The sequence below is a fragment of the Aegilops tauschii genome, chromosome 6, assembly GCF_002575655.3.
Source record: "Aegilops tauschii subsp. strangulata cultivar AL8/78 chromosome 6, Aet v6.0, whole genome shotgun sequence".
NCBI lineage: Eukaryota > Viridiplantae > Streptophyta > Magnoliopsida > Poales > Poaceae > Aegilops > Aegilops tauschii.
This window is the reverse complement of record NC_053040.3, coordinates 68,583,983-68,611,794: the sequence shown is the minus strand read 5'-3', so window position 1 is coordinate 68,611,794 and position 27,812 is coordinate 68,583,983. Positions and strand designations below refer to the sequence as shown.

The window sequence follows — 27,812 nt, the reverse complement described above, 5'->3', positions numbered from 1 at the left end:
ACGTGAGCTGCAGTGATAGATTTGTCATTGATGGCAGAAAACCTGGTGTCTGGACGATCTGGCGATGGCATGGCAGAAGCCAGGAGTGAGTGAAGGAGTTGTAACTCATAGTTCGTTGTGGCTGACAGGTTGGGGTGAAGTTGTAAGTGCCAATACCCTTGAGAGCGTTGAGAGGCCACTGAGCAGTCCTGGTTTCTTGCAAAAGTGTATAAGGTAGGTATGGCAGAGCATAAACGTCCCACCGGGAGCCAACAAACATGCCAGAAGGAGATTAACCTCCCAGAACCCAAGGAGCATTTTGAAGAGGCGAGGATCATGGTGATGGACTGCTTAAAACCATTCCAGATTTCAGTGTCCCGAACGCAGTTTCTCCTGGGAAGGCAAGAGAACCATCAGCCCAGGCGAAACAACGCTGTAAATAATGTTGCCATTATCCATAAAATTAAGCATTGTATTTCTGTGAGAGAGAGGGGGACATGTTGGGTGTGTATCTGACAAAAAATGGGAGATGTGGATATCTCTTCAGGTACATGACGAACGCATGATCAACAAACATTCGAACTATGCTAGGTGGTCACGCAAAAATGATCACATTATGTCTGTCATCACAGGATGTCTTCGAACCCAACGCTTGCAGCGATAACTGGCGATATTGCATCAGCAGGTAGGGACGACCGGTTGCCCTGAAGTTCTAGGACGTCTCGCAGAGCAGATTTCTTTATTTTCGTCAGGGTGTTCTGCGGCAGATAAAAAACACCATAACACTGAGATGAGGAAAAACCATATGTACACGGCCTCAACTGGACAACACAGTATTTTGACATGCTTTTTTCATACCTTGGTTATTGGGACCCTTATATTCATTGCCTTTGGGGTTGGCCACCCAACGTAAAAGTCATGGAAGCACCCATCATAGAGGCGGGGCGCAATGAGCTCGTGGCGCTCCTGCTGGTCAGCGGTGCAACCTTGTGTTCCACCTGCCGAGTCGAATACATGAATAACCCTGGTCAGCATGTCCCATGTGTACACATCCCACAGAGAATGGCTGGAATAGAACTGAAAGCAATTTAGGAGTCCAAAATAATTATCGATCAGCTTCCTATGCGTGTAACAAACTAACATACTAAACGAAAATTGTTACCAGTTGGCACGCCTCTATGGCATGCTGGACGGTTGATCCAATAAATTGATTATGAATCTCTAGGAATGAAGACATACTAGTTTCAAACAAGGCAAGCGTCTACATGGTCAGAACAGGAGTTTTGTTAATAAAATGCCTGGCCGGTGCTTAAAAAGGGGGTGTGGAGAGGTTGTGGGGGTGTTTGTGCTCAGAAGTGATAGCCATACCGAGAAATCGCACTCGAAAGTGTGCCAGTGGTTTGGTATCTCCGGGCTTGACTCATGATCCAGTTGCCTCCGACGCTTCAATAGAGTAGACCCTAGTTCATGATCAAGCATGTTGTTGCTGATTAACTGCTGAGTAATGTTCTTGCCAGTAACTCTGATCAACCGGGGTTCAGTGTGCACTATCGAGTAATGTTCTTGTTGTTAGATAGATAAATAGAGATATATGTGTTGTATTCAAACTTCTATCTCTTCTCCCTCTTGTGTAATCTCCTGTCTCTCTCTCTCGTGTAACTCTGGAGAGTCCTAGCGACCTCCCAAACTTGTATCCCACGATAATCTCTCAATATATACAGCGGCTCGAGACCAAAGGGTTCAACGCTTCCTCCAATCTTTACATGGTCATCAGAGACTATCCTCATCGCATCTAGCAACCTGAGAGAAAGCCATTAGCCCGAGAGGAAAACCAACCTAGTTGCTGTATTCGCTGTAGATCAAAGCCATGGCAGGAACCGATGCATCCACCGCCGCCTCGACCGTCTCCACCCTCACCACATCCACCATGAGCACCCTGACTACCCAGTTCGCCGGTTCCTCCTACGCATCTTCTTCCACCTCGAGCAACGGTGCTAGCTCCCACGGGTCGCCTCCGTCAGAGAAGCTGACGAGGACGAACTTTCTCCTCTGGAAGGCCATCGTGTTACCCCAGATCAAGGGGTCACAGATGGAGCACTTCCTGGACGCCGGAAACGAGGCGTCCCCTGCCACCATCACCATCACCAAGGATGGGAAGGAAGAGCAGGTCTTCAACTACGCCAGGACGATCTGGTATGCCCAGCAGCAGCAGGTACAAGGTTACCTTATGGGACCTCTATCATGTGAGGTTCTTGCGCAGGTTGTAACTCTCTAGACGCCGGCCGAGGTGTGGAGCGCCATCCACGCGTTCTTCGCTGTGCAAACAAAGTCGCAGCTCATCAATACTCGCATCGCCCTTGCAAATCTGCAGAAGGGCAACATGGGGATGCCAGAGTACCTCGCCAAGATCAAAGCCTTGACGGACGAGATCGCCTGCACCGGATCTCCGCTTGGCGATGGCGAGATCGTCTCCTTCATTCTGAAGGGCCTGGACATGGAGTATAACTCGGTTGTCTCGGCCCTCTCTGCCCGCGTCGAACCTGTCACCGTCACCAAGCTCTACAACCAGATTCTTAGCTTTGAAGCCCGCATCAATCTGCTGCAACAAGGAAATCTGCGTCAATCTTCGGTAAACGCCTTGACTTGTAGCCGTGGCTATGGTGGCCGAGGTCGTGGTCACCAAGGCTAGCAAGGGCGGGGCCGAGGCAGCAACAGCAACAACGGGAGTGGACGCTCTAACAACAACAACAATGGTGCATGCCCCTTCAACAACAACAATGGTGGACGATCTGGTGGACGGCCTCGACCCCGATGCTAGCTCTGCAATAAACCTGGTCATGAAGTGCTTGAGTGCTGGCAAAGGTATGATGAGGACTATGTGCCTGAAGAGTGCCATGTCCTTGCTACCTTGAGAGAACAAGCAGGAGAAGGAGAGACCGTGTGGTACGCTGACTCTGGAGCAACCGACCACATCATGGGTGAGCTTGAGAAGCTTGCAACTCGTGAAAGATATTATGGCAACGATCAAGTGAGTACTGCTACAACCGGTGGAGGTATGGACATACATCATATTGGTCATGCTTTCATCAATTCCCCTACCTCTAAACGTGATCTTGTTCTTGAAGATGTCCTTCATGTTCCTCAAGCTAACAAAAATCTTGCATCTATGTCTCGTTTATCAGCTGATAATAATGTCTTCTTTGAAACTCATCCTAAATATTTTTTTCATCAAGGATCGGGCAACGAGGGAACTTCTTCATCACGGTAGATGCATCGGTGGTCTCTATCCCATTACATCAAGGTTTTTCAGTCGCAAGAATCATCGTCAAGTCTACTCCGTTGTCAAGCCCTCCTTCGCAAGATGGCATCAAAGATTAGGACATCCGTCTTCTGTTATAGTTGAGCAAGTAGTTAATAAAGACAATCTTCCATTGTCAGGTAGAGAAAATAGCGAGTCCGTTCGTGAAGCTTGTCAATGTGCCAAGAGTCACCAACTTCCCTATCCGAAGTATAGTAGTGTTTCTCATGCTCCTTTAGAGCTTTTATTTAGTGATGTATGGGGTCATGCAAGAGATTCTTTTGGAAGAAGAAATATTATGTTAGCTTCATTGATAATTATAGCAAGTTTACTTGGATATATCTCCTTAAACACAAATCTGAAGTCTTTGCTGTTTTTCAAGAATTCCAAAAGCTTGTTGAACGTCACTTTGACAGAAAAATCCTTGCAGTCCAAAGTGATTGGGGAGGGGAGTATGAGAAACTCAACTCCTTCTTTCGAAGTATAGGCATTGAACATCATGTCTCTTGTCCTCATGCCCATCAACTGAATGGTTCTGCCGAGCGCAAACACCGTCATATTGTCGAAGTAGGGTTATCTCTACTTGCTCATGCTTCTATGCCCCTCAAATATTGGGATGAGGCTTTTATTGCTGCCACATATCTTATCATTCGTCTCCCTAGCAAAGTCATTGGTAGTTCAACTCCTCTAGAGCGTCTGTATCATCAAAAAACAGATTACAACTCCCTAGAAATATTTGGGTGTGCTTGTCATCCCAATCTTCGACCATACAATCGTCACAAACTCGACTTCCGGTCAACTCAGTGTGTTTTCATTGGCTATAGTAATCTTCACAAAGGCTGCAAGTGTCTTGAAGTTTCCACGGGACGAGTCTATATCTCTCGGGATGTTGTTTTTGATGAACTCTTTTTCCTTTTGCTCAACTTCATCCCAATGCAGGCACTCTCCTTCGTGCAGAAATCTCACTTCTTTCTGATCCTTTGACTTCTCCTGATCACTGGGGTGAATTAATTGAAACTAATCATGAGATTAGTCCGACAGAAAAAAATCAGATGAAAACAGTGCATCTAATGACAACAATATAGTTTCCAGGCATGATTTTATGTGTGCAGAACGGAACGAAAATGGCACCGGATCCCATGAAGATTTGGTGCAGCGCAGCAAGCCTTCAGGACGCGCGATCTGAGGAGGATCCTGCAGCGTCAGCTTCAGCAGCAGGTGGCCCCACTAGCCCAGGCGCGGGCCTGGATGCGGGCGGCCTTCGCGACTCTCCAGTCGCCACGCATGGGCTGGCCAGGCTCACAGGGGACAAGCCGATCGAGGCGGGGCCCACCCATGAGACGATCTGCCGCACACCTGAGCGGGCGTTTTCGGTGGATGTCACACGGAGCCCTCCAGTTGGGTCGCCCAGTACAAGGTTGGTCACCTCTGCCGGCCAGGATTCCTTGGATCTGGAGTGCCAGGGCGGCTGATCTTCTCCGAGTAATGTGCATGGATCCTCTGTGGCTCACCCTATTGTCCCAGGATTTGCTGCATCTGAGGTGTGTGTTTTAGAAAATAACAATTCTGCTGCTATAGTTGCTGTGTCAAAAACGTCTGCTAGCATACCTGAGGTGTCTCAGCGAACTACCAGATCTCAGTCTGGGATATTCAAGCCGAAGGAATACAAAGATGGCACCATAAGGTATGACAAATGCAAGCATGCTTTTCTTACTAGTATTGGTGAACCAGAAAGTCTTAGTGATGCACTAGCACATAAAGAGTGGAAAGAAGCTATGGACGGAGAATATCAAGCACTTATGAAAAATAAAACTTGGCACTTAGTTCCACCAGGAAAAGGTAAAAATGTGATTGATTGCAAATGGGTTTACAAGATCAAAAGAAAGGCAGATGGAAGCATAGACAGATACAAAGCTAGACTAGTTGCAAAGGGGTTTAAACAAAGATTTGGGATTGATTATGAGGACACATTCAGCCCTGTTATTAAATCAGCTACCATCAGACTTGTATTGTATATTGCTATTTCTAGAGGTTGGATTTTACGACAGCTAGATGTACAGAACGCGTTTCTTCATGGTGTTCTCGAGAAAGAAGTGTTCATGCGGCAACCACCAGGATATGAAAACAAAAGCACACCACATCATGTTTGCAGATTAGATAAAGCTTTGTATGGATTAAAGCAGGCACCTAGAGCTTGGTACTCAAGGTTAAGTACTCAGTTACAACAACTTGGGTTTACTCCATCAAAGGCGGATACCTCACTATTTTCTATAACAAAGGCAGTATAACAATATTTGTTCTTGTTTATGTTGATGACATCATTGTTGCTAGTTCCAATCCAGATGAAACTACAAGTCTTCTTCAGGATCTTAATATGGAGTTTGCATTGAAGGATTTGGGCAACCTTCACTATTTCCTTGGTATTGAAGTAAAACAGGTGAAAGATGGAATACTTTTTACACAGGAAAAATATACTTGCCATCAGGCTACTGTCTCTAGATCCAGTACTGAAGCAGAGTATAAAGCACTGGCAAATGCAACTGCTGAAGTCATGTGGATTCAGACTCTGCTATGTGAACTTGAAATAAAAGTTTCACAAGCTGCAAGGTTATGGTGTGACAACATTGGTGCAACCTATGTTTCAGCAAATCCTATTTTCCATGCACGAACAAAACACAAAGAAGTTGATTTCCATTTTGTCAGAGAACGGGTGGCTCGAAAGCTACTTGACATCAGGTTTATTCCCACAGGAGATCAACTTGCTGATGGGTTTACCAAGCCACTTTCCACGAGGAGAATGGACGAGTTTATATACAATCTAAATCTTGACAGAGTTTCATAGGTCTAGATTTAGGGAGGATGTTAGATAGATAGATAGAGATATATGTGTTGTATTCAAATTTCTATCTCTTCTCCCTCTCGTGTAATCTCCTGTATCTCTCTCATGTAACTCTGCAAAGTCCTAGCGACCTCCCAAACTTGTATCCCACGATAATCTCTCAATATATACAGCGGCCCGAGACCAAAGGGTTCAACACTTCCTCCAATCTTTACACTTGCCAGTCACTCTGCTTTGCATAGACGCATTAACTGGTATAGCGTAAAATTGGTTGCAACAACTGTTTGCGCATGTCTTCCTCGGTAAGACACTCTAGAAGGATCCCTAAGCTGGTACAGGGGGAAATTGTATTAGTTAATGAAAACAGGGGATCAGCAAAAAAATCAGGCTTGTTGGTGAAAAGTGTTGTTCAGCTTACCGATGCTGATGCAAATGATGGCTCGGCAACTCCAACGTCCGTGGCCATTGTGGCCATCCACCGCACCATGCCCTCGCCAAATTGTTTGATCCTCGGGAACACATCGTGTTTCATGTTGAAGATGCCCAGGTCAAGGTTGTCAATGTAGATCCTGGACAAAAAATGGAACACTAATAATGGAATATTAACTGTAACTGTAACTGTAACTGAATAAAAATTCAATTTTCGGCTGATTAGCTTGGGCTGACACTGCATCAGCACTCATAGTAGGTTAGGCCAACTCCATCGCATGACCCCAAACGGACGTCCGCTTTGTCTGGATTTCGTCCGTTTGGGATGACAATGGGTAACAAAACGAACATTTACGTCCGGATTCTGTTGGAGGCGCCCACCGTAGCCGCCCACCCTAAAATGTCCGCCCGTGCGTTTGCCCCCGCGGTCGCCCTGCAGCAGCATCACCTCGCGCCCTCCGCCGTGCCGGCGCCCTGCGAGACTGCGCGTGCCCGCGCCTGCCAGCGTCGCAGCCCACGCGCTCGCCAGCCGTGCTGCACTCGCCCATGCGACGAAGCTAGGACGCCGTCACCCAACCGCGCTCGCTAGCTAGCCCGCCTCGCCGTGCCATAGCTAGCTAGCTAGCACGCCCACCGAGCCGTGTCATAGATAGCTAGCTAGCACACGCCGTGCTATTGCTAGCTAGCTAGCACACGCCGTGCCATAGCTAGCTTGCTTGCCCTGCCGCCCGCCACTCGCCCCTGCGCGTCCGCCACTCGCGCTCGCCCCGCTCGTGCCGCACCTCGCCGCCGGTCGCCTCGGCCCGCCCCGCCCCGCTCTCGCGCTGTGCGCGCCGGCCTCGCCGCCGGCCGCCTCGCCCCCCGCGCGCCCACCCCGCCCCGCCCTTGCGCCGTGCGCGCCGGCCTCGCCCCGCGCGCGCCCGCCTCGCCCCGCTCGTGCCGCGCCTCGCCCCGCCCTCGCGTCGTGCGTGCCAGCCACGCCCCGCTCGCGCCGCGCCTCGCCGTCGCCCCGCCCGCCCCCGCCTCGCCCTCGCCGCACGCCCCTGCGCGTGCCTCGCCCGCATGAAGTCGGCCGTGCTTTGCCCGCGCCGGCAACGCTCCGCCTGCGCGCAGCCGCCACCACGGCCGCCGCGCCTCGCATGCGTTGGTGGGTGGGCGGGTGGACACGGTGGGCCAGGGGAGAGAAAAGAGAGAGGGTGACATGTGGGTTACGCCCCGACACAACGGATGAAGAGGAGGACGGAGGCGTCCGTTTTCTGTCGCTTTTGCCTCAAAGCGAGACCAACTTTGGTCCAGAGATGGGGTGAAACGGACACGAAACAGATGAAAAAATAAAATGTGGTCTGCCGCTGGGTCATCTGATATGTCCGTTTTACTTTAAACGGACGTACCCGGAGAAAATGGGGTCGTGCGGTAGAGTTGGCCTGGCTAGGTTCTTCAATCACATTGTTCCCATCTTCACCCAGGGGTCCATCATTGCCACCCTAATCAATGGTGTCCGGGTTATCACCTTCACTTAGGTGAAATTGGACATGGCGCCTCCACCAGCAGCAACACTGGTTTGCTCGCCGCAGTCGGCATCGCTCCAATCAGCCCGGCCAAGCTTCACCAAATCGTCTCGCTAGGTTTTCCCCTCATCTCGAGATCCCCCATCTGGATCCATTGGCGGATTCCTCTTCCGCAGCGTCTCCGCTCCCCAGCATCTCCATTAGAGCCACTGCGCTGCACGCCTCCTCTGCGAAGATGGGTAACCTACAACCTTCCTGATGAACTGCTCAAACGGAAGCACAACGAGACTCTAAATCCGAAAAATAAAATTGTTTGATACAGCATGAACCATTACCTGTCAACCGGAGCGACTGGGAAGTCAGCCGCCACATTCTCGCCCACCGGGGAGCGATCCACGCGAGCATGTAGTTTTTGCCTTCTCGCTGATATGCCTCCGTCGCCGCCACCACTTGCGCCGCCGCCGCACACTCAGAGCCTTCGCTTCTATCCCCAGATCCCCTTTCTCCCTTGTCGCTGGAGAAAAAACGAGCTGGACCCACATCCAATCGCCATGCTGCGGTACAGGCCATCGACGCTCATCAACCACCCCCAAACGCCTCCGTCCATGTGCGTCTCCTCCAGCTATACGTACAAACGGATGAGGCAGTGTATTTTGTCATTTCTGTTGTACCGTATAAGGGGGAAATAATGCGAGGTACAGATCTCGATGGACATCTTAGCGGCTGAGATATAGAGAGCATACCCGGGAGCCAAAACGCCCCTCCCGTATCACCATTTGCTTTCTAACCTTCTTTGCATTTGCAACTATGTACATCACCAGGTTTTTTTAAAACTATGTACATCATCGATAAATGCACGCAAACCTTACCCATAATGTTGCAAGCATGTGCTCCCCTGAGTATATGCTCCTTGCTGCAGTAGCTTTGTGCCTCTCCGTTGGATACGTCTATCTTGCTAGCATGTGATGTCAATTCAATATATAGTTGCCTGCTTTTGCTGTTGAATTCCATAGCTTTCTTCAGTGATCTGATAAAGCATCAATTTTTGCATGTACTGAGTTATACTATATCATAATTACAGAACAATGTGCAACCCTTAATTACTTGTCATGTAGCACGAATTCTGAATAAGAAACATTTTTTTTGCGGGAACTGAATAAGAAAACATTGACATCATGTTTATGCTCACTGTAGAGGTGAAACAATTAACGTAGAAAGGTGTGGCTGCTCCCAGGTGTAGGTGCACCCGGATGAATAGTAAATTAAAAAAATAGAAACAAAATCAAAAAATTCTGAATTTATTCATATCAAACTAGATCAAAAGTTTTAGGGTTTAGGGTTTACGGATTACGGTTTACGGTTAGGGTTTAAGGTTCAAGGAGCCCTTTAGTCTCTTCATGCCCCTTCACATTCAGCCCGACGGTACGACTGGAGTAGAAAATCCAGTCTCCAATTCATGAACATTCACATTCAAATCTCAAATATTTTTGTCAAACCTTGACTAAAAAGTTGGGATTGTTTTTCCCAATAGGAAATCTGATTGTTCATAGCATGCATTGAAAGCATCGGCCAATCTGATTCATATCCACAACCTCTAAGTTTGATCGGCTCAAGAATTCACAGAACACCCCTACCTGAACATGAACAAGGTCCCTACCTATTGGGGGTCGCGGGTGTAGGGTGGATGACAGCTTCTTCTCTTCGTGTTGATGGCTTCGTAGCCTCGGCGGTAGTCCTCTTTGGGTGTGCAAGTTTAGGTTGGTGCTTGAAGTCCTCACTATGAGACCTTGGCGTGAGTTTCCATCTAGGCTCTAGGGTGGTGAGCATAGTAATCATCCCACGATATGATGCCTTCCAATCCAGGGCGAGGAGCAGGTGGTTCCTTTCGGCGATGGAGCTGGATCGCATTATCTTTGTTGATGTCTAGGTGATGGTGATGGCATGGCCTCCCATGCTGGCTTGTCCCCTTCTCCAGTTGGCTACGTTCTTACTTCTGGTTGCTTGATCGAGAACGATAACCCAGCAGACCACAAGCAGTGCCGCTCTAACAAACGATATTGGCTTGTTGTTTTCTCGGGTGTGTGGTTGTTCCTCGGCATCATTTTATCGTGTTGTTTTTCTTTCTTTCTTTTTATATGTGGTGTGATGTTGTGTTGTATTGATGAATGTAAGAGCTACATTAATTGAAAGCTGGGCGGTAGCGTTTTCTCTACCTAAATGTTTATTCTCTACACCACTCTGTCATTCATTCCTTCTCCCTTATGATTAATTAACAATAAAAATATACTATGTACGTTCATTTTGGGGCCTTTTCGGATCTATCTATGAGTTTGCATACATATGATAGTTAAGTGGTCCATCTATGCCTAACTAGACATTGAATAATTTTTTCTTCACTTGGCAGCACCGGTGTGGTCATCACATCACTGGTGCGCGTCGGTGCTATACAAACGGTTTTTAACCCCTTTCCGCGACGGCATTTGGAACCGTCGCCAAGTGAGTGTGGGCGATAGGGGGTCCTTCCCACACGATCCAGAAATCGTTGGGGATAGGCCCTCCTGGGACATAGGCTGGGGCCGTGTGCGATCAGGCAAAGCATCGAAACCCAATCATTTCCGTAGGTATGTACATCCCACACGGTAATCCGAGAAAAACATTTCCGTAGGTATGTACATCCCACACAGTGAATCCCAGAAAAACATTTCTGTTCGCATGTATATCACACATAGTCAATCCAATGAATACGTTTCCGTTCTTATGTACATCCCACATAGTCAATCCAGGGAAAACGTTAACGTTTCCGTTCGTATGTATATCCCACACAGTTTTATATATACGCTCGTGTGTGAAAGGTGTAACTATCACACACGCTCTGCCTTGGTTAACTGTTTGTTTTCATTAACTACATCACACACGATTTGATGTAGAAAACTATGTGGCATTGGGCTATCCATCACAAGCGCTTTTACTGCCAGAACCATTTGCAAAGTTCCATGACCGTCTGTTCTCTTTTTATTTTTTCCTGTAATTTATTATTCGAATTGGAAATTTTGAAATATGAAACATGCAATTCAAATTCTCAGCACAATGGTTCAACAACGAATCCATAAATAAAATTGCCAGTACAATATGTTCAGTAATTACAGGATTAGGCAGCAATTAACTATGATGAACCACAGTATTTAAAGGCCGTAAAGGTGAAGAGACAAGTGTAAATCATTTTGACTGCCGACGGTGTTGAAGAAGCGGAATGCCCATAATGTGCCTTCCTGCATGCCATAGGTACGAACCACTTTTGTCCAACCCTTTGTGACGATCGCTCGCCCATCCTTCACCGCCTTCAGGAAGACTTCTAGAGCATTATTATGGTAGCATGAATTATATACTTTAACCTTAGTTGCCTCCACTCGGGTCATGTAGTTTGCAAGATAATCATTAGTAAATAGCTTCAGAAACCACTGAAAAAAGAAAAATAACAGATACTGAGGTCTAATAGAGTAACTTGTTGTGGGCAAGGGGAAAAGGAAACACATTACTTACCATCCTAAAGTTCACTGTTGTCTTTGACAAAGTGTAAATAAAGAGCTTAATTCCAATCACCCGTTTCTTTCGCCTAACAGTCTTTCTTAGTTTCCTCACTTGATGCTTGTTCATTAATATCTCATTGCCCCATACGCAAAAGGGATCGAAGCATGGATCAGTACCGCTCATATATGTACCTACAAGCAACCAGTAAATGTTAGAAGCTAAACTGAGATTGCACAAATGATGTAAAATACAACTACCTATGTTCCTAAGTACAAGTATTTTTTTTAGATTTCAATATGAACTACATACGGATGTATATAGAATTATTGATATAGTTTAGATTAGAATCTAGATTCACTCATTTTGCTCCTTATGTAGTCTATATTGGAATCTCTAAAAATACTTATATTTAGGAATAGATGGTGTATAAGACATGGGATGCAGCTAACCTCGACGGCAAACAACAGCATCACCCATTGTAGCCCTATGTAAGTACATGGAAAGCCAATATTAACTACAACAGGGTTAACATCCACCAAAAATAGCAAATGGTAATAAAACGGCAGCATCTGTAGTGATATCTTCATTTCGAAAGAGTAGCACGGTAGCAAAGGGACAGATTAAAAAATGGATACAATTGTTAATTGCAACATTCTTAACAACATCCTAATTCATGTTTTGTAAGTTTGTATCTATTGAAATACAACTCTTTAAAAATGGATACAACTGTTAATTGCAACAAGCTTAATGGCCATTGAAACCGGTACTGATAAAAATGCAATTGGTAGAGTTAAACATCACAGGGCAGATGTTGCCAGAGCAGATAATGGCCCAGTTGTCTATAAAAATGTAGGGAAAATAGCTTAAACGTGTTAGGCATGTTTACTACAACATGCTTAATACATCGACCGTACAAAACATAGCCATTAATTGCAACTGGTATTGGTAAGATTGAACTGGTGAGTACCTACTTGGTAAGTCTTGAGAGGTAGTTGTTGGGGCACTTCATCTTGGCCAGAGCCCACCCAAAGTCAGCGGCGGCGGAGGCGAGCTGTTCCTCTAGGTCGAAGCGTGGATCAGTGCCACTGACATTTGTACCTACAGGCAACCAGTAAATGGTAGAAGTTAAACTGCAATTGCACAAATGATGTGAAATACTGTAAGACATGGGATGCAGCTAACCTCGACGGCAAACAACAGCATCGGCTGTTATGACCCTGCGTAAGTACATGGACAAGCATGTTAAGTACAACAGGGTTAGCATCCACCAAAAATAGCAAATGGGCAGCATCTCTAGTATATCTTCATTGCGGAGAGTAGCATGGTAGCAAATGGACAGATTAAAAAATGGATACAGCTGTTAATTGCAACAGGCTTAACAACATCCTAAGTCATGTTTTGTAAGTTTGTATCCATTGAAATACAACTGTTTAAAAATGGATTCAACTGTTAATTGCAACAGACTTAATAGACATTGAAACCGGTACTGATACAAATGCAATTGGCATAGTTAAACATCACAAGGCAGGTGCTGCCAGACCAGAGAATGGCCCAGATGTCTATAAAAAGGTAGGGAAAATAGCAAAAACGTGTTAGGCATGTTTACTAGAACATTCTTAAACATCGACCGTATAGAACATAGCCATTAATTGCAACTGGTATTGGTAAGATTGAACTGGTGAGTACATACTTGGTAAATCCTGAGAGGTAGTTGCTGGGGCACTTCATCTTGGCCAGAGCCCGCCCAAAGTCAGCGACGGTGGAGGCGAGCTGTTCCTCCGGGTCGAAGCGTGGATTAGTGCCCCTGACATGTGTACCTACAGGCAACCAGTAAATGTTAGATGTTAAACTGCAATTGCACAAATTATGTGAAATACTATAAGACATGGGATGCAGCTCACCTCGACGGCAAACAAAAGCATTGGCCGTTATAACCTTGCGTAAGTACATGGACAGGCATGTTAAGTACAATAGGGTTAGCATCCACTAAAAATAGCAAATGGGCAGCATCTCTAGTGACATCCTGAGTCATGTATTGTAAGTTTGTTGCTGGTATTGGTAAGATTTAGCTAGTTAGATCTTACCTGTTAAGTCCTGGGGGGGTAGTCACTGGAGGACTTCAACTGGGCCAGAGACTGCACCATGTTGGCGGTAGCGGCGGAGGCGAGGTGTTCCTCCGGGTCAACACGCACAGCGGCCATCGCGACATGGACCGCCATCAGCTCCTGGCGGGGGGCATTTCGAGGCATGAGGATGTTTCGCAGGTGCCATTTAAGCAATCAGGTCGGGGCCGTGATAGAGATCGGTGGGTTACCTGACTGGATATGAGCAGAACGTAGATATGGTTGAAGCTGTGGTTGCGGCGGCGGCAGTTTGAGATGCCGGTAGGGGGAGGCGCGAGGGGGGATACTGAGGGTGGGGATGTGGTTGGAGGACTAAATTCTGAAATCGCGCGCCTAATGAAAATTTCGTTGCGAAACTTGAAACTTGGGCGGGGGAAACACACAACACACACGAAGCGCGTAAAATACTCGTGTGCGAGAAAAAAGAAAGTTGGCAGATCCTGTCTCCAAAAAACTGTACACGTGTCCTTGATTTTTTCGGTCAATGGTACGCCTGGTTTATTAGGAAACATCACACATGTAACTGACTTATGGGTCATTAACGCAAAAAAACGCAGACGGGTACGGCATAGAAACCGTGTTTTTTGTGATGTTCTAATGACTAACGCAAAAAATGCACACTGGCACACATGCTAATCAACGCTCAAAGCCCTCAAAGGATGCTCTTACCGACATTGTACGTTAATACTACAAACTTAAAGTACTACTGGTAATTTGCTCTAATACTAAAAACTTAAACTACTTCTCACATGCTGCCATCGAAGCATGCTGGCCAGATGCCGGCGTTCTCCTTCCCGGCCTTGTAGGCGGCAGCCCACCGTGCTTCGATCTCCGCCAAGATCTCCTCACCACGGCATGCGGCCTCTTATTTCTTGCGGCGGCGGGACTCTCTTTTCCTAACTGCTTTCTTCCTTTTTCACTCCTTCTGTGCGGCTTTGGCCGCCTCTAGATCCACCACCCATTCGACCATGGCAGCCTCAAAGTCCGCCCATGTAACTGTCTGGCTGCCGGCGGCGATGAACTCGGCACGACAAGATGCCATCGCTTCCTTACCATGTGTGCGGTCGCGGGCTGCGAGGAACGCGGCGCGGCGGGATGCCATCGCTTCCTTACCGGTTACTGTGCGCCGTGGTGCCATGGACGACGCCTGGAGAAAGCTCTGGGACGGAGGGGCCGGGCAGCCGTACAGTGCGGTGGTATTCAAGGTCTCAACGACAAACGACAACAGAAATTTGGCTTCCCTTACAATTTTGCTCGTTCATTATCGCACATGGTTCATCTCCGTCGCTTCCGGAAACAGTGTGCGCTGAGCCTATTGTGTGTTGCGTTATGATTGGCCGGAACCCCAGCCACGCGGATCGTGCGTGTGCACCATAGGATGCTCCGCGATCAAACGACAATCCACATCCCTCACATCACACCCATGCACCTCTAGCTGGATTGTATTTATATGCGCTAAATGCCTAGAAAATGCTCGTAATCCCTAAATATTGTAAATGAGCCCGGAAAAATGCCAAATTTGAACATGGTGATTTGCAGGGAGTATGTTCGTCGTAGAAAAAAAAAATCCAGGGCAAAGAACGAAGAAAATTTGGATTCCCCTTCAATCTTGGGAATTTCCCTCTCGAAAGCGTGGAACTTCCTCGGTGATGGTTCGATTTATGAAGGGTGTGCGTGACGACATAAGCCAAACCTTCTCAAATTTTTACCAGGTCATGGTGAGGTCATACCATGGCACCATTCCAGGCATCATGTTTTTTAAGCATTTATTTCATTTTTTCTATAGTTGAAAACCCAGCAAACAAACATTTGTGGTTGACTACTGCCACACATTTCATCGAAATATCTGTCCATTCCTTGTAAAAGACATGAAAATTTACTAGATGGCACAAGCATGGTTTTCCAGGCCGTTCTTGTGGACCCTTTCATGCACCGATTGTTTGAACTTGAATTATGCGCATTAATGCCTAGGAAATGCACATAATCCCCAAAACATGGCAAATGAACCCGAAAAAGTGCCAAATTTGAACACGGTGATTTGCAGGTTGTATGTTCATCATAGAAAAAAACTCGTGGACAAAGGACAAAGGAAATTTGGACCCCCCCCCGTTCAATCTTGGTGATTTCCCCCTCGAAACCATGAAACTTCCTCGGTGATGGTTCGATTTTATGAAAGGCGTGCATCACGACATAAGGAAAACATTCTCCAATTTTTACCAGGGCATGGTGAGGCCATACCATGGCACCACGCCAGGCGTCATGTTTCCAACCATGTGTTTCATTTTTTGTATAGTTGTTAACCCAGTAAACGACACGTTTATGGTTGACTATTGCCTCACATTTCCTTGAAATATCTGCCCATTCCTTGTAAAAGGCATGAGAATGTACTAAATAACACGAGCATGGTTTCCAGACCGTTGTTGTGCACCTTTTCATGCACCGATTATTCGAATTTGAATTATGTCCATTAATGCCTAGAAAATGCACATAATCCCCTAAATATGGTAAATGAGCCCAGGAAAATGTCAAATTTGAACACGTTGCATTTGAGGCGGTATGTTGATCATTGGAAAAAAACTGAATGACAAACTAGGACGGAAATTTGAATTCCCCTTCAATCTTGGGGATTTCCTTCTCAAAAGCATGGAACTTCCTCGGTGATGGTTCGATTTATGAAGGGCGTGCATGACGACATAAGCCAAACCTTCTCAAATTTTTACCAGGGCACGACGAGGTCATACCATGGCACTATGCCAGGCGTCATGTTTTTTAAGCATTTATTTCATTTTTTCTATAGTTGAAAACCCAACAAACAAACATTTGTGGTTGACAATTGCCACACATTTCATCAAAATATTTGTCCATTCCTTGTAAAAGGCATGAGAATTTACTAAATGGCACGAGCATGATTTTCCAGGCCGTTCTTGTGGACCCCTTCATGCACCGATTGTTTGAACTTGAATTATGTGCATTAATGCCTAGGAAATGCACATAATCCCCTAAATATGGCAAATGAACCCGGAAAAGTGCCAAATTTGAACACGGTGATTTGCAGGTTGTATTTCATCATAGAAAAAAACTCGTGGACAAAGGACAAAGGAAATTTGGATCCCCCTTCAATCTTGGTGATTTCCCCCTTGAAACCATGAAACTTCCTCGGTGATGGTTCGTTTTATGAAAGGCGTGCATGACGACATTTTTACCAGGGCACGGTGAGGTCATACCATGGCACCACACCGGGCGTCATGTTTTCCAAGCATGTATTTCATTTTTGTATAGTTGTTAACCCAGTAAACGACGCGTTTATGGTTGACTACTGCCCCACATTTCCTTGACATATATGCCCATTCCTTGTAAAAGGCATGAGAATGAACTAAATAGCACGAGCATGGTTTCCAGACCGTTCTTGTGCACCTTTTCATGCACCGATTGTTCGAATTTGAATTATGTGCATAATTAATGCCTAGAAAATGCACATAATCCCCTAAATATGGTAAATGAGTTCGGAAAAATGTCAAATTTGAACACGTTGCATTTGAGGCGGTATGTTGATCATTGGAAAAAACTGAATGACAAACTAGGACGGAAATTTGGATTCCCCTTCAATCTTGGTGATTTCCCTCTCGAAAGCATTGAACTTCCTCGGTGAAGGTTCGATTTATGAAGGGCGTGCATGACGACATAAATCAAACCTTCTCAGCTTTTAACCAGGGCACGGTGAGGCCATACCATGGCACCATGCCAGCCGTCATGTTTTTCAAGCACATATTTCATTCTTCTATAGTTGATAACCTAGTAAATGACGCGTTTGTGGTTGACTATTGCCACACATTCCATTGAAATCTCTACCCATTCCTTGTAAAAGGCTTGAGAAATTACTAAATACCACGAGTATGATTTTTCCAGACCGTTCTTGTGCACCCTTTCATGCACCGATTGTTTGAATTTGAATTATGTGCATTAATGCCTACAAAATGCACATAATCCCCTAAATATTGTAAATGAACCCGGAAATGTGTCAAATTTGAACACGGTGATTAGCAGGGTTTATGTTCATCGTAGAAAAAAAACTCATGGATGAAGGACAAAAGAAATTTGGATTCCCATTCAATCTCGGTGATTTACTATCGCACACGATTCATCTCCGTCGCCTCTGCGAACCGTGTGTGTTCACTCACACATGCAAAATGAAAAAGGAAACCCTCACCCACTTTTTCCCCACTCACTCGCCGTGGACTCCTCCGCAACTCTGCACCCTAAGCTCGACGGTTGTTGGCGGCGGGCGTAGGTCGCGCTCCAAACGGCACCGGATTTTGCCCCTACTGCTTTCCGCCGCCTATCTGCACCGACATTCTAGACTCTGGTCGACTGGGGTTTTCTGCGGGATTGGGCCGGGGACTTTTCTCATGGAGAGGGTAATCAACTTAATTAGCGAAATATTCACTCATCTCTTATCGCAATTCGTCCGTCGCTGTTAATCAACCGGCGGAAATCGTCGTGGAATCATTTTTGTTCTAGTTGATTCGTGGGTGTTCATTCATGTGTCCACAGTGCGAGCACAAATCGGGCAACTGTGGTCGTGGCCAATCGGAAACGAGGTTCTATCTCACCATTCCGAATGACTTCAGGGAGCGCTCGCTATGTTCAATCTCAACCTACCACGGTCGGAATGGCCTAAATTTATGAACATGTACCGTCTGTTGCTACATTATCTATATATTTGCATCAAATCTTTGTTACATTATCTATTTTTAATTCTATATTTTTGTACTTTGTTTTCATCTATATATGGATCTATTCTATCAGTTACTCTCATATTTGCATCTTGCTCTGTTATTTCAATATATCTAATTTACGATCTTAATTTTTATTTCAAGCTGTACATCCATTGCTTTGCAAGAACAGGAGTAGAAGGAAAATCTTGGGCTTTACTTTGCTGATGACTCCCAAGATGTCATATTGACAACGCAACATGGATTTACAATGACAGTTAGCGTAAAACTTGATAAAGATGGTCACTCCTATTTTAATGCGGGCCTTTGGAGAAAAATGTCTAAGTGTTATGAACTGAAAGCTGGCAATAAAATTCTAGTGCGTGCACCACAGCATGGTCTAATTACCATGGATGTTTACTTCCCCAACGTCATCAGCCGATCAAAGTCTGATCGAGATTAGTGTCCTTTCAACTTTCTCCATGCTGTCATATTACTTTAAGCAACCAATTGATCACTATTTAAGCAATCAATTGTGATATCATATTCTGACTCTGTTCCTAGGCAGTAACAAATTCTATTTACCAATTTATGCACACTATATATTCTTCTGCCATGTTCTGAATAAATAATACCTTTCCACCTTTTAAGCAGGATATGTTGGATGCATAGTGAACGATCTGTATGTTACTAAGCGTACCAAATTTCACGGGAAGGACTTGAAGCATGTCATAAACTTTGTTGATAATCTGACAGAGATAGCACAGCATATGAACGCGCGATTTTGGATGGGAATAATTAGACCTATGGTGCACACACTGAACAAGACCAATTGTGTGCACAAAATGCTGGTAAAAGGTCTTATTTTAATGTTGATGCTCATAAACTATATATATCTTCAACAATATGTTACATTGTATTTTATTCTACATGTCAACAGAAATTGCCCTCGGTAGGAGTTCCTGGATCGATTTCCCGGCGTGGTCGAATTACACTTGTGCCTGCTAATAACGCCAAAGTGATTGCAAGGTACTGCATTTCCCGCAGAAATGGAACCATTCAAATTAACAAGTTCTCGCTTCTCATGGCAATGCATCCATATTGGAAAATTGGAGACACTGTTCTACTCATGCACTACCAAGGCACAGGAGGCCTCTTCCTTTTCATTGACGAGATTCTGAGTCGCCGTGATCAAGCTGCTTCCAGTGGATAGTTGTGGCTGTTGGCCCTCAGCCTCTTAAAATGTGCTAGCTGTTACTATATATCTTAAATATGTAGATATAGATGATACGTCTCCAACGTATCTACAATTTTTGATTGCTCCATGCTATATTGTCTTCTGTTTTGGACATTATTGGGCTCTAGTATTCGCTTTTATATTATTTTTGGGACTAACCTATTAACCGGAGGCCCAGCCCAGAATTGCTGTTTTTTGCCTATTTCAGAGTTTCGCAGAAAAAGAATATCAAACGGAGTCCAAACGGAATGAAACCTTCGGGAACGTGATTTTCGGAATGAACATGATCCAGAGGACTTGGACCCTACGTCAAGAAATCAAGCAGGAAGCCACGAGGTAGGGGGGCGCGCCCTCCACCCTCGTGGGCCCCACGTTGCTCCACCGACGTACTCCTTCCTCCTATATATACCTACGTACCCCAAACGATCAGAAACGGAGCCAAAAACCTAATTCCACCACTGCAACCTTATGTACCCACGAGATCCCATCTTGGGGCCTGTTCCGGAGCTCCGCCGGAGGGGGCATCGATCACGGAGGGCTTCTACATCAACACCATAGCCTCTCCGATGAAGTGTGAGTAGTTTACCACAGACCTTCGGGTCCATAGTTATTAGCTAGATGGCTTCCTCTCTCTTTTTGGATCTCAATACAATGTTCTCCCCCTCTCTTGTGGAGATTTATTCAATGTAATCTTCTTTTGTGGTGTGTTTGTTGAGACCAATGAATTGTGGGTTTGTGATCAAATGTATCTATGAACAATATTTGAATCTTCTGAATTCTTTTATGTATGATTGGTTATCTTTGCATGTCTCTTCGAATTATCAGTTTGGTTTGGCCTACTAGATTGATCTTTCTTGCAATGGGAGAAGTACTTAGCTTTGGGTTCAATCTTGCGGTGTCCTTTCCCAGTGACAGTAGGGGCAGCAAGGCACGTATTGTATTGTTGCCATCGAGGATAACAAGAAGGGGGTTTTATCATATTGCATGAATTTATCCCTCTACATGATGTCATCTTGCTTAAAGCGTTACTCTATTCTTATGAACTTAATACTCTAGATGCGTGCTGGATACGGTCGATGTGTGGAGTAATAGTAGTAGATGTAGGCAGGAGTCGGTCTACTTGTCTCGGACATGATGCCTATATACATGATCATACCTAGATATTCTCATAACTATGCTCAATTCTGTCAATTGCTCAACAGTAATTTGTTCACCCACCGTAAAATACTTATGCTCATGAGAGAAGCCACTAGTGAAACCTATAGCCCCCGGTCTATTTTCCATCATATTAATCATCCAACACTTAGTTATTTCCGTTGCTTTTATTCTACTTTGCATCTTTATCACAAAAATACCAAAAATATTATCCTATCATATCTATCAGATCTCACTCTCTTAAGTGACCGTGTAGGGATTGACAACCCCTTATCGCGTTGGTTGCGAGGACTTATTTGTTTGTGTAGGTGCGAGGGACTCGCGCGTAGCCTCCAACTAGATTGATACCTTGGTTCTCAAAAACTGAGGGAAATACTTACGCTACTTTGCTGCATCACCCTTTCCTCTTCAAGGGAAAACCAACTCAGTGCTCAAGAGGTAGCAAGAAGGATTTCTGGCGCCGTTGCCGGGGAGGTCTACGCAAAAGTCAACATACCAAGTACCCATCACAAACCCTTATCTCCCGCATTACATTATTTTCCATTTGCCTCTTGTTTTCCTCTCCCCCACTTCACCCTTGCCATTTTATTCGCCCTCTCTTTTCCGTTCATCTTTTCGGTTGCCTTGATGTCTTACTTGGCTCGTTTGTACGTTTGGTTGAAATAGTTGAGTATTTATTCCTAAACAGAGAAGCTAATATCTATGGATCCTCATCCACTTGCCAATCTTTTAAGAGATCCAATTATGTTGAACCAATTCCTAGTGATTTGGATGCACTAGATTATCTTTATAAGGTTTTGCTTGAAATCCGTGAATTTTAAAATTGTGATGAAGTGCTTTATGAAGTGATTCACGATAGATCTTTGAATAAAAAGCATGATTGCAATGAGTTTATTATAAATTCTTTTGATGTAAATTATGCTAATAATATGCAAAACCCTAAGCTTGGGGATGCTAGTTTTGCTATGTCCACTACCTCTTGCAATAATCATGATTGGGGAGATTCTTCTTATGATCTTGAAAATTTATTTAAGCCCCATGATGAATATAAGATTGATAATAGTGTTTGCAATAATATTGAAAGTGGTTTTGGAAGAGTGTCAACTTTAGATCCTACATATTTGGATAATATTCAATCTTTTGAAATTTTTGATAAAAGTGGGCTTGGAGAAATCATGACTTTAGTTAATGATAATCCCACTATTTTGGAAGAGTGTCAACTTCGCATGCATGTGGATCATGTTGAGAATACGTTATGTGATAGATATATTGTTGAACTTTCTTATGATCCTACATGTAATTATTATGAGAGAGGAAAATATGGTTATAGAAATTTTCATGTTACTAAATTACCTCTCGTTATGTTGAGATTGCTATTATTCCTTTCCGCTTCCTTGCATATGCTAGTTTTTGCTTCCTATGATAATTTGTTTCTATATAAGATGCCTATGCATAGGAAGTATGTTAGATTTAGATGTGTTTGTCACGTGTTTTATGATGCTCTCTTTGTGCTTCAATTCTTGTCTTTCATGTGAGCATTATTAAAATTATCAATGCCTAGCTAAAAGGCTTTAAAGAAAAGCGCTTGTTGGGAGACAACTCAATATTTTTCCTTCCTTTTATTCAATAAATATTTGATCTAGCCTCTGGTTAGATGTGTTTTTATGTTTTAATTAGTGTTTGTTCCAAGTTAAACCTATATGATCTTCTTGGATGATAGTTATTTGATCTTGCAGAAAATTCCAGAAACTTTCTGTTCACCCAAATAATTGTTAAAAATCACCAGAACGCGATAAAATATTGATTCCAATTTCTTCTGATCAATAAACAAATTGTATAGGTCGTCCTATTTTGGCTGATTTTTTGGAGTTCCAGAAGTTTGCGTTAGTTACAGATTACTACAGACTGTTCTGTTTTTGACAGATTCTGTTTTTCGTGTGTTGTTTGCCTATTTTGATGAATCTATGGCTAGTAAAAGAGTTTATAAACCATAGAGAAGTTGGAATACAGTAGGTTTAACACCAATATAAATAAAGAATGAGTTCATTACAGTACCTTGAAGTGGTCTTTTGTGTTCTTTCGCTAACGGAGCTCACGAGATTTTTCTGCTAAGTTTTGTGTTGTGAAGTTTTCAAGTTTTGGGTGAAAGATTTGATGGATTATGGAACAAGGAGTGGCAAGAGCCTAAGCTTGGGGATGCCCATGGCACCCCAAGATAATCTAAGGACACCAAAAAGCCAAAGCTTGGGGATGCCCCGGAAGGCATCCCCTCTTTCGTCTACTTCCATCGGTAACTTTACTTGGAGCTATATTTTTATTCACCACATGATATGTGTTTTGCTTGGAGCGTCTTGTATGATTTGAGTCTTTGCTTTTTTAGTTTACCACAATCATCCTTGCTGTACACACCTTTTGAGAGACACACATGATTCGGAAATTATTAGAATACTCTATGTGCTTCACTTATATCTTTTGAGTTATATAGTTTTTGCTCTAGTACTTCACTTATATCTTTTAGAGCACGGTGGTGGATTTGTTTTATAGAAACTATTGATCTCTCATGCTTCACTTAGATTATTTTGAGAGTCTTAAATATCATGGTAATTTGCTTAAAAAATCCTAATATGCTAGGTATTCAAGATAGTAAAAACTTTCTTATGAGTGTGTTGAATACTAAGAGAAGTTTGATGCTTGATGATTGTTTTGAGACATGGAGGTAGTGATATCAAAGTTGTGCTAGTTGAGTAGTTGTGAATTTGAGAAATACTTGTGTTGAAGTTTGCAAGTCCTGTAGCATGCACGTATGGTAAACGTTATGTAACAAATTTGAAACATGAGGTGTTCTTTGATTGTCCTCCTTATGAGTGGCGGTCGGGGACGAGCGATGGTCTTTTCCTACCAATCTATCCCCCTAGGAGCATGCGCGTAGTGCTTGGTTTTTGATGACTTGTAGATTTTTGCAATAAGTATGTGAGTTCTTTATGACTAATGTTGAGTCCATGGATTATACGCACCCTCACCTTTCCATCATTGCTAGCCTCTTCGGTACCGTGCATTGCCCTTTCTCAGATTGAGAGTTGGTGCAAACTTCGCCGGTGCATCCAAACCCCGTGATATGATACGCTCTTTCACAAATAAACCTCCTTATATCTTCCTCAAAACAGCCACCATACCTACCTATTATGGCATTTCCATAGCCATTCCGAGATATATTGCCATGCAACTTTCCACCATTCCGTTTATCATGACACATTCATCATTGTCATATTGCTTTGCATGATCATCTAGTTGACATAGTATTTGTGGCAAAGCCACCGTTCATAATTCTTTCATACATGTCACTCTTGGTTCATTGCATATCCCGGTACACCGCCGGAGGCATTCATATAGAGTCATACATTGTTCTAGTATCGAGTTGTAATCATTGAGTTGTAAATAAATAGAAGTGTGATGATCATCATTTTTCTAGAGCATTGTCCCAAGTGAGGAATAAAAAAAGGAGAGAAAGGCCATAAAAAAGAGAAGGCCCAAAAAATGAGAGAAAAAGAGAGAAGGGACAATGTTACTATCCTTTTACCACACTTGTGCTTCAAAGTAGCACCATAATCTTCATGATAGAGAGTATCTTGTTTTGTCACTTTCATATACTAGTGGGAATTTTTCATTATAGAACTTGGCTTGTATATTCCAAAAATGGGCCTCCTCAAGGGCCCTAGGTCTTCGTGAGCAAGCAAGTTGGATGCACACCCACTTAGTTCCTTTTGTTGAGCTTTCATGTATTTATAGCTCTAGTGCATCTGTTGCATGGCAATCCTACTCCTTGCATTAACATCAATCGATGGGCATCTCCATAGCTCATTGATTAGCCTCGTTGATGTGAGACTTTCTCCTTTTTTCCTTCTCCACATAACCCCCATCATCATATTCTATTCCACCCATAGTGCTATGTCCATGGCTCATGCTCATGTATTGCGTGAAGGTTGAAAAAGTTTGAGATTACTAAAGTATGAAACAATTGCTTGGCTTGTCATCGGGGTTGTGCATGATGAGAGCATTCTTGTGTGACGAAAATGGAGCATGACTAAACTATATGATTTTGTAGGGATGAACTTTCTTTGGCCATGTTATTTTGAGAGGAAATAATTGCTTAGTTAGTATGCTTGAAGTATTATTATTTTTATGTCAATATGAACTTTTATCTTGAATCTTTCGGATCTGAATATTCATACCACAATTAAGAAGAATTACATTGAAATTATGCCAAGTAGCATTCTGCATCAAAAATTATGTTTTTATCATTTACCTACTCGAGGACGAGCAGGAATTAAGCTTGGGGATGCTTGATACGTCTCCAACGTATCTATAATTTTTGATTGCTCCATGCTATATTATCTTCTATTTTGGACATTATTGGGCTTTATTATTGACTTTTATATTATTTTTGGGACTAACCTATTAACCAGAGGCCCAGCCCAGAATTGTTGTTTTTTGCCTATTTCAGAGTTTCGCAGAAAAAGAATATCAAACGGAGTCGAAACGGTATGAAACCTTCGGGAACGTGATTTTCGGAACGAACATGATCCAGAGGACTTGGACCCTACGTCAAGAAATCAAGCAGGAAGCCACGAGGTAGGGGCGCGCCTACCCCCCCTGGGCGCGCCCTCCACCCTCGTGGGCCCCACGTTGCTCCACCGACGTACTCCTTCCTCTTATATATCCCTACGTACCCCCAAACGATCAGAAACGGAGCCAAAAACCTAATTCCACCGCCGCAACCTTCTGTACCCACGAGATCCCATCTTGGGGCCTGTTCCGGAGCTCCGCCGGAGGGGGCATCGATCACGGAGGGCTTCTACATCAACACCATAGCCTCTCCGATGAAGTGTGAGTAGTTTACCTCAGACCTTCGGGTCCATAGTTATTAGCTAGATGGCTTCCTCTCTCTTTTTGGATCTCAATACAATGTTCTCCCCCTCTCTTGTGGAGATTTATTCGATGTAATCTTCTTGCGGTGTGTTTGTTGAGACCGATGAATTGTGGGTTTGTGATCAAGTTTATCTATGAACAATATTTGAATCTTCTGAATTCTTTTATGTATGATTGGTTATCTTTGCAAGTCTCTTCGAATTATCAGTTTGGTTTGGCCTACTAGATTGATCTTTCTTGCAATGGGAGAAGTACTTAGCTTTGGGTTCAATCTTGCGGTGTCCTTTCCCAGTGACAGTAGGGGCAGCAAGGCACGTATTGTATTGTTGCCATCAAGTATAACAAGATGGGGTTTTTATCATATTGCATGAATTTATCCCTCTACATCATGTCATCTTGCTGAAAGCGTTACTCTATTCTTATGAACTTAATACTCTAGATGCATGCTGGATAGCGGTCGATGTGTGGAGTAATAGTAGTAGATGCAGGCAGGAGTCGGTCTACTTGTCTCGGACGTGATGCCTATATACATGATCATACCTAGATATTCTCATAACTATGCTCAATTCTGTCAATTGCTCAACAGTAATTTGTTCACCCACCGTAAAATACTTATGCTCATGAGAGAAGCCACTTGTGAAACCTATGGCCCCGGGGTCTATTTTCCATCATATTAATCTTCGAACACTTAGTTATTTCCGTTGCTTTTATTTTACTTTGCATCTTTATCACAAAAATTCCAAAAATATTATCCTATCATATCTATCAGATCTCACTCTCGTAAGTGACCGTGTACGGATTGACAACCCCTTATCGCATTGGTTGCGAGGATTTATTTGTTTGTGTAGGTGCGAGGGACTCGCGCGTAGCCTCCTACTGGATTGATACCTTGGTTCTCAAAAACTGAGGGAAATACTTACGCTACTTTGCTGCATCACCCTTTCCTCTTCAAGGGAAAACCAATGCAGTGCTCAAGAGTTAGCAATAGACCATATGGTTGTTGGCCATTAGCCTCTTAAAAAGTGATAGTTGTTGCTATGTTAAGTATGTAGATATGGACTATATGGTTGTCAAAATCGTGTTAAGAAGATCCTCCTTTTGTCGAATAGTGTAACCACTATATATATGTTACTCAAATATTGTTACCCAAGTTCATAAATTTTCATGGAAAGTATTTGTCGTGGTGGGCGCACGGCAGATGCCAAGGGATGGCTAAAGAGAGGAGGAGGCTCGAGGGCGCTGGTGCGCTCCAGAGGCGAGGTTGGCATGAGCGGGCGCGGGACGCCGGACATACCCAGGTTCGGGGCTCTCCGGAGAGATAATACCCCTAGTCCTGCCGAGTATAGTTGGATGATCGATAGTACAATGTTGCTCCTGGAGCTGTATGGAGGAGGAAGGAAGCTGGCCAAGGCTTGGGCTGCTCCTTCTCTCCGATGCTGCTGTTTTGCGGCTAGTCCTCCTGCTTCGCCCCCGAATGATCGTGGCCTCCCGAGGGTTTTATAGTCCAACCCCTCGGGGGTACAATGGTAATGTTATAAGTCGGTGGGTCCGTGTTGTCGGTGTCCGGGGTCCCGGGCTGGGCCCCGCTGAGGGCTTGTGGTTCGCCAGGTTCCCCTAGGTGCGGGCCCCGCAAGCCTAGGGGGACCGTGCGCCGTCTTGTCTATCGTCAGGGCGTGGCCAAGTCGAGTCGCGTACAGTGCTCTCCATCAGGTTGCCGCTTGCTGTCGTCAGCGGTGAGGGTGGGGGCACTATTGCCACGCCGGCCCTGGTCAGCGGGTAGGTGAGGGGCACTGTTGCCACGTTTCTGCTGACCAGAGGCATGGGCGGGGCACTGTTGTCCCGGTCATCGTTGATTGAAATCTCGTCCCCATCATACGGCCTGGATGGGATGGGAGTTGACCCGCGGCTGGATTGCGTAGCACGCCATGGGTGGCGCTGGCTTGGTGAGGAGGCTTTGGCCGTGCCGGGTTCGGCTTGTCTTGCGCCAGTTGTTGGGGCCGAGTCGACGTGTCTTGCCGGGTCGGCTAGTCTGGCCGGCTTGCGGGGTTTGGCTAGGTCGAGCGACCCGGCCAAGCGCG

The 27,812-nt window shown here is 44.6% G+C and overlaps 1 protein-coding gene across 4 annotated transcripts; it reads right to left on the bottom strand.

Annotated features, from left to right (window-relative positions):
• Positions 1-5,944: 5,944 nt before the first annotated feature.
• LOC120966167 (uncharacterized) lies at positions 5,945-8,675 on the bottom strand. Of its 4 annotated transcripts, none has more exons than XR_005759350.3 (4): positions 8,389-8,675; positions 8,056-8,297; positions 6,535-6,685; positions 5,945-6,445 (listed from the first exon to the last, which is right to left on the bottom strand). XR_005759350.3 is itself a non-coding variant. In XM_040391923.3 (3 exons), the coding sequence occupies exons 1-3, from the start codon at positions 8,621-8,623 to the stop codon at positions 6,341-6,343; spliced, it is 510 nt and encodes a 169-aa protein (XP_040247857.1). In that variant the 5' UTR covers positions 8,624-8,668; the 3' UTR covers positions 5,945-6,340. The 4 variants fall into 4 exon arrangements, 1 of the variants encoding a protein (XP_040247857.1); XR_005759349.3 differs by having other exon boundaries at positions 8,056-8,308; positions 8,389-8,673; XR_005759348.3 differs by lacking the exon at positions 8,056-8,297 and having other exon boundaries at positions 8,389-8,651.
• Positions 8,676-27,812: the final 19,137 nt, after the last annotated feature.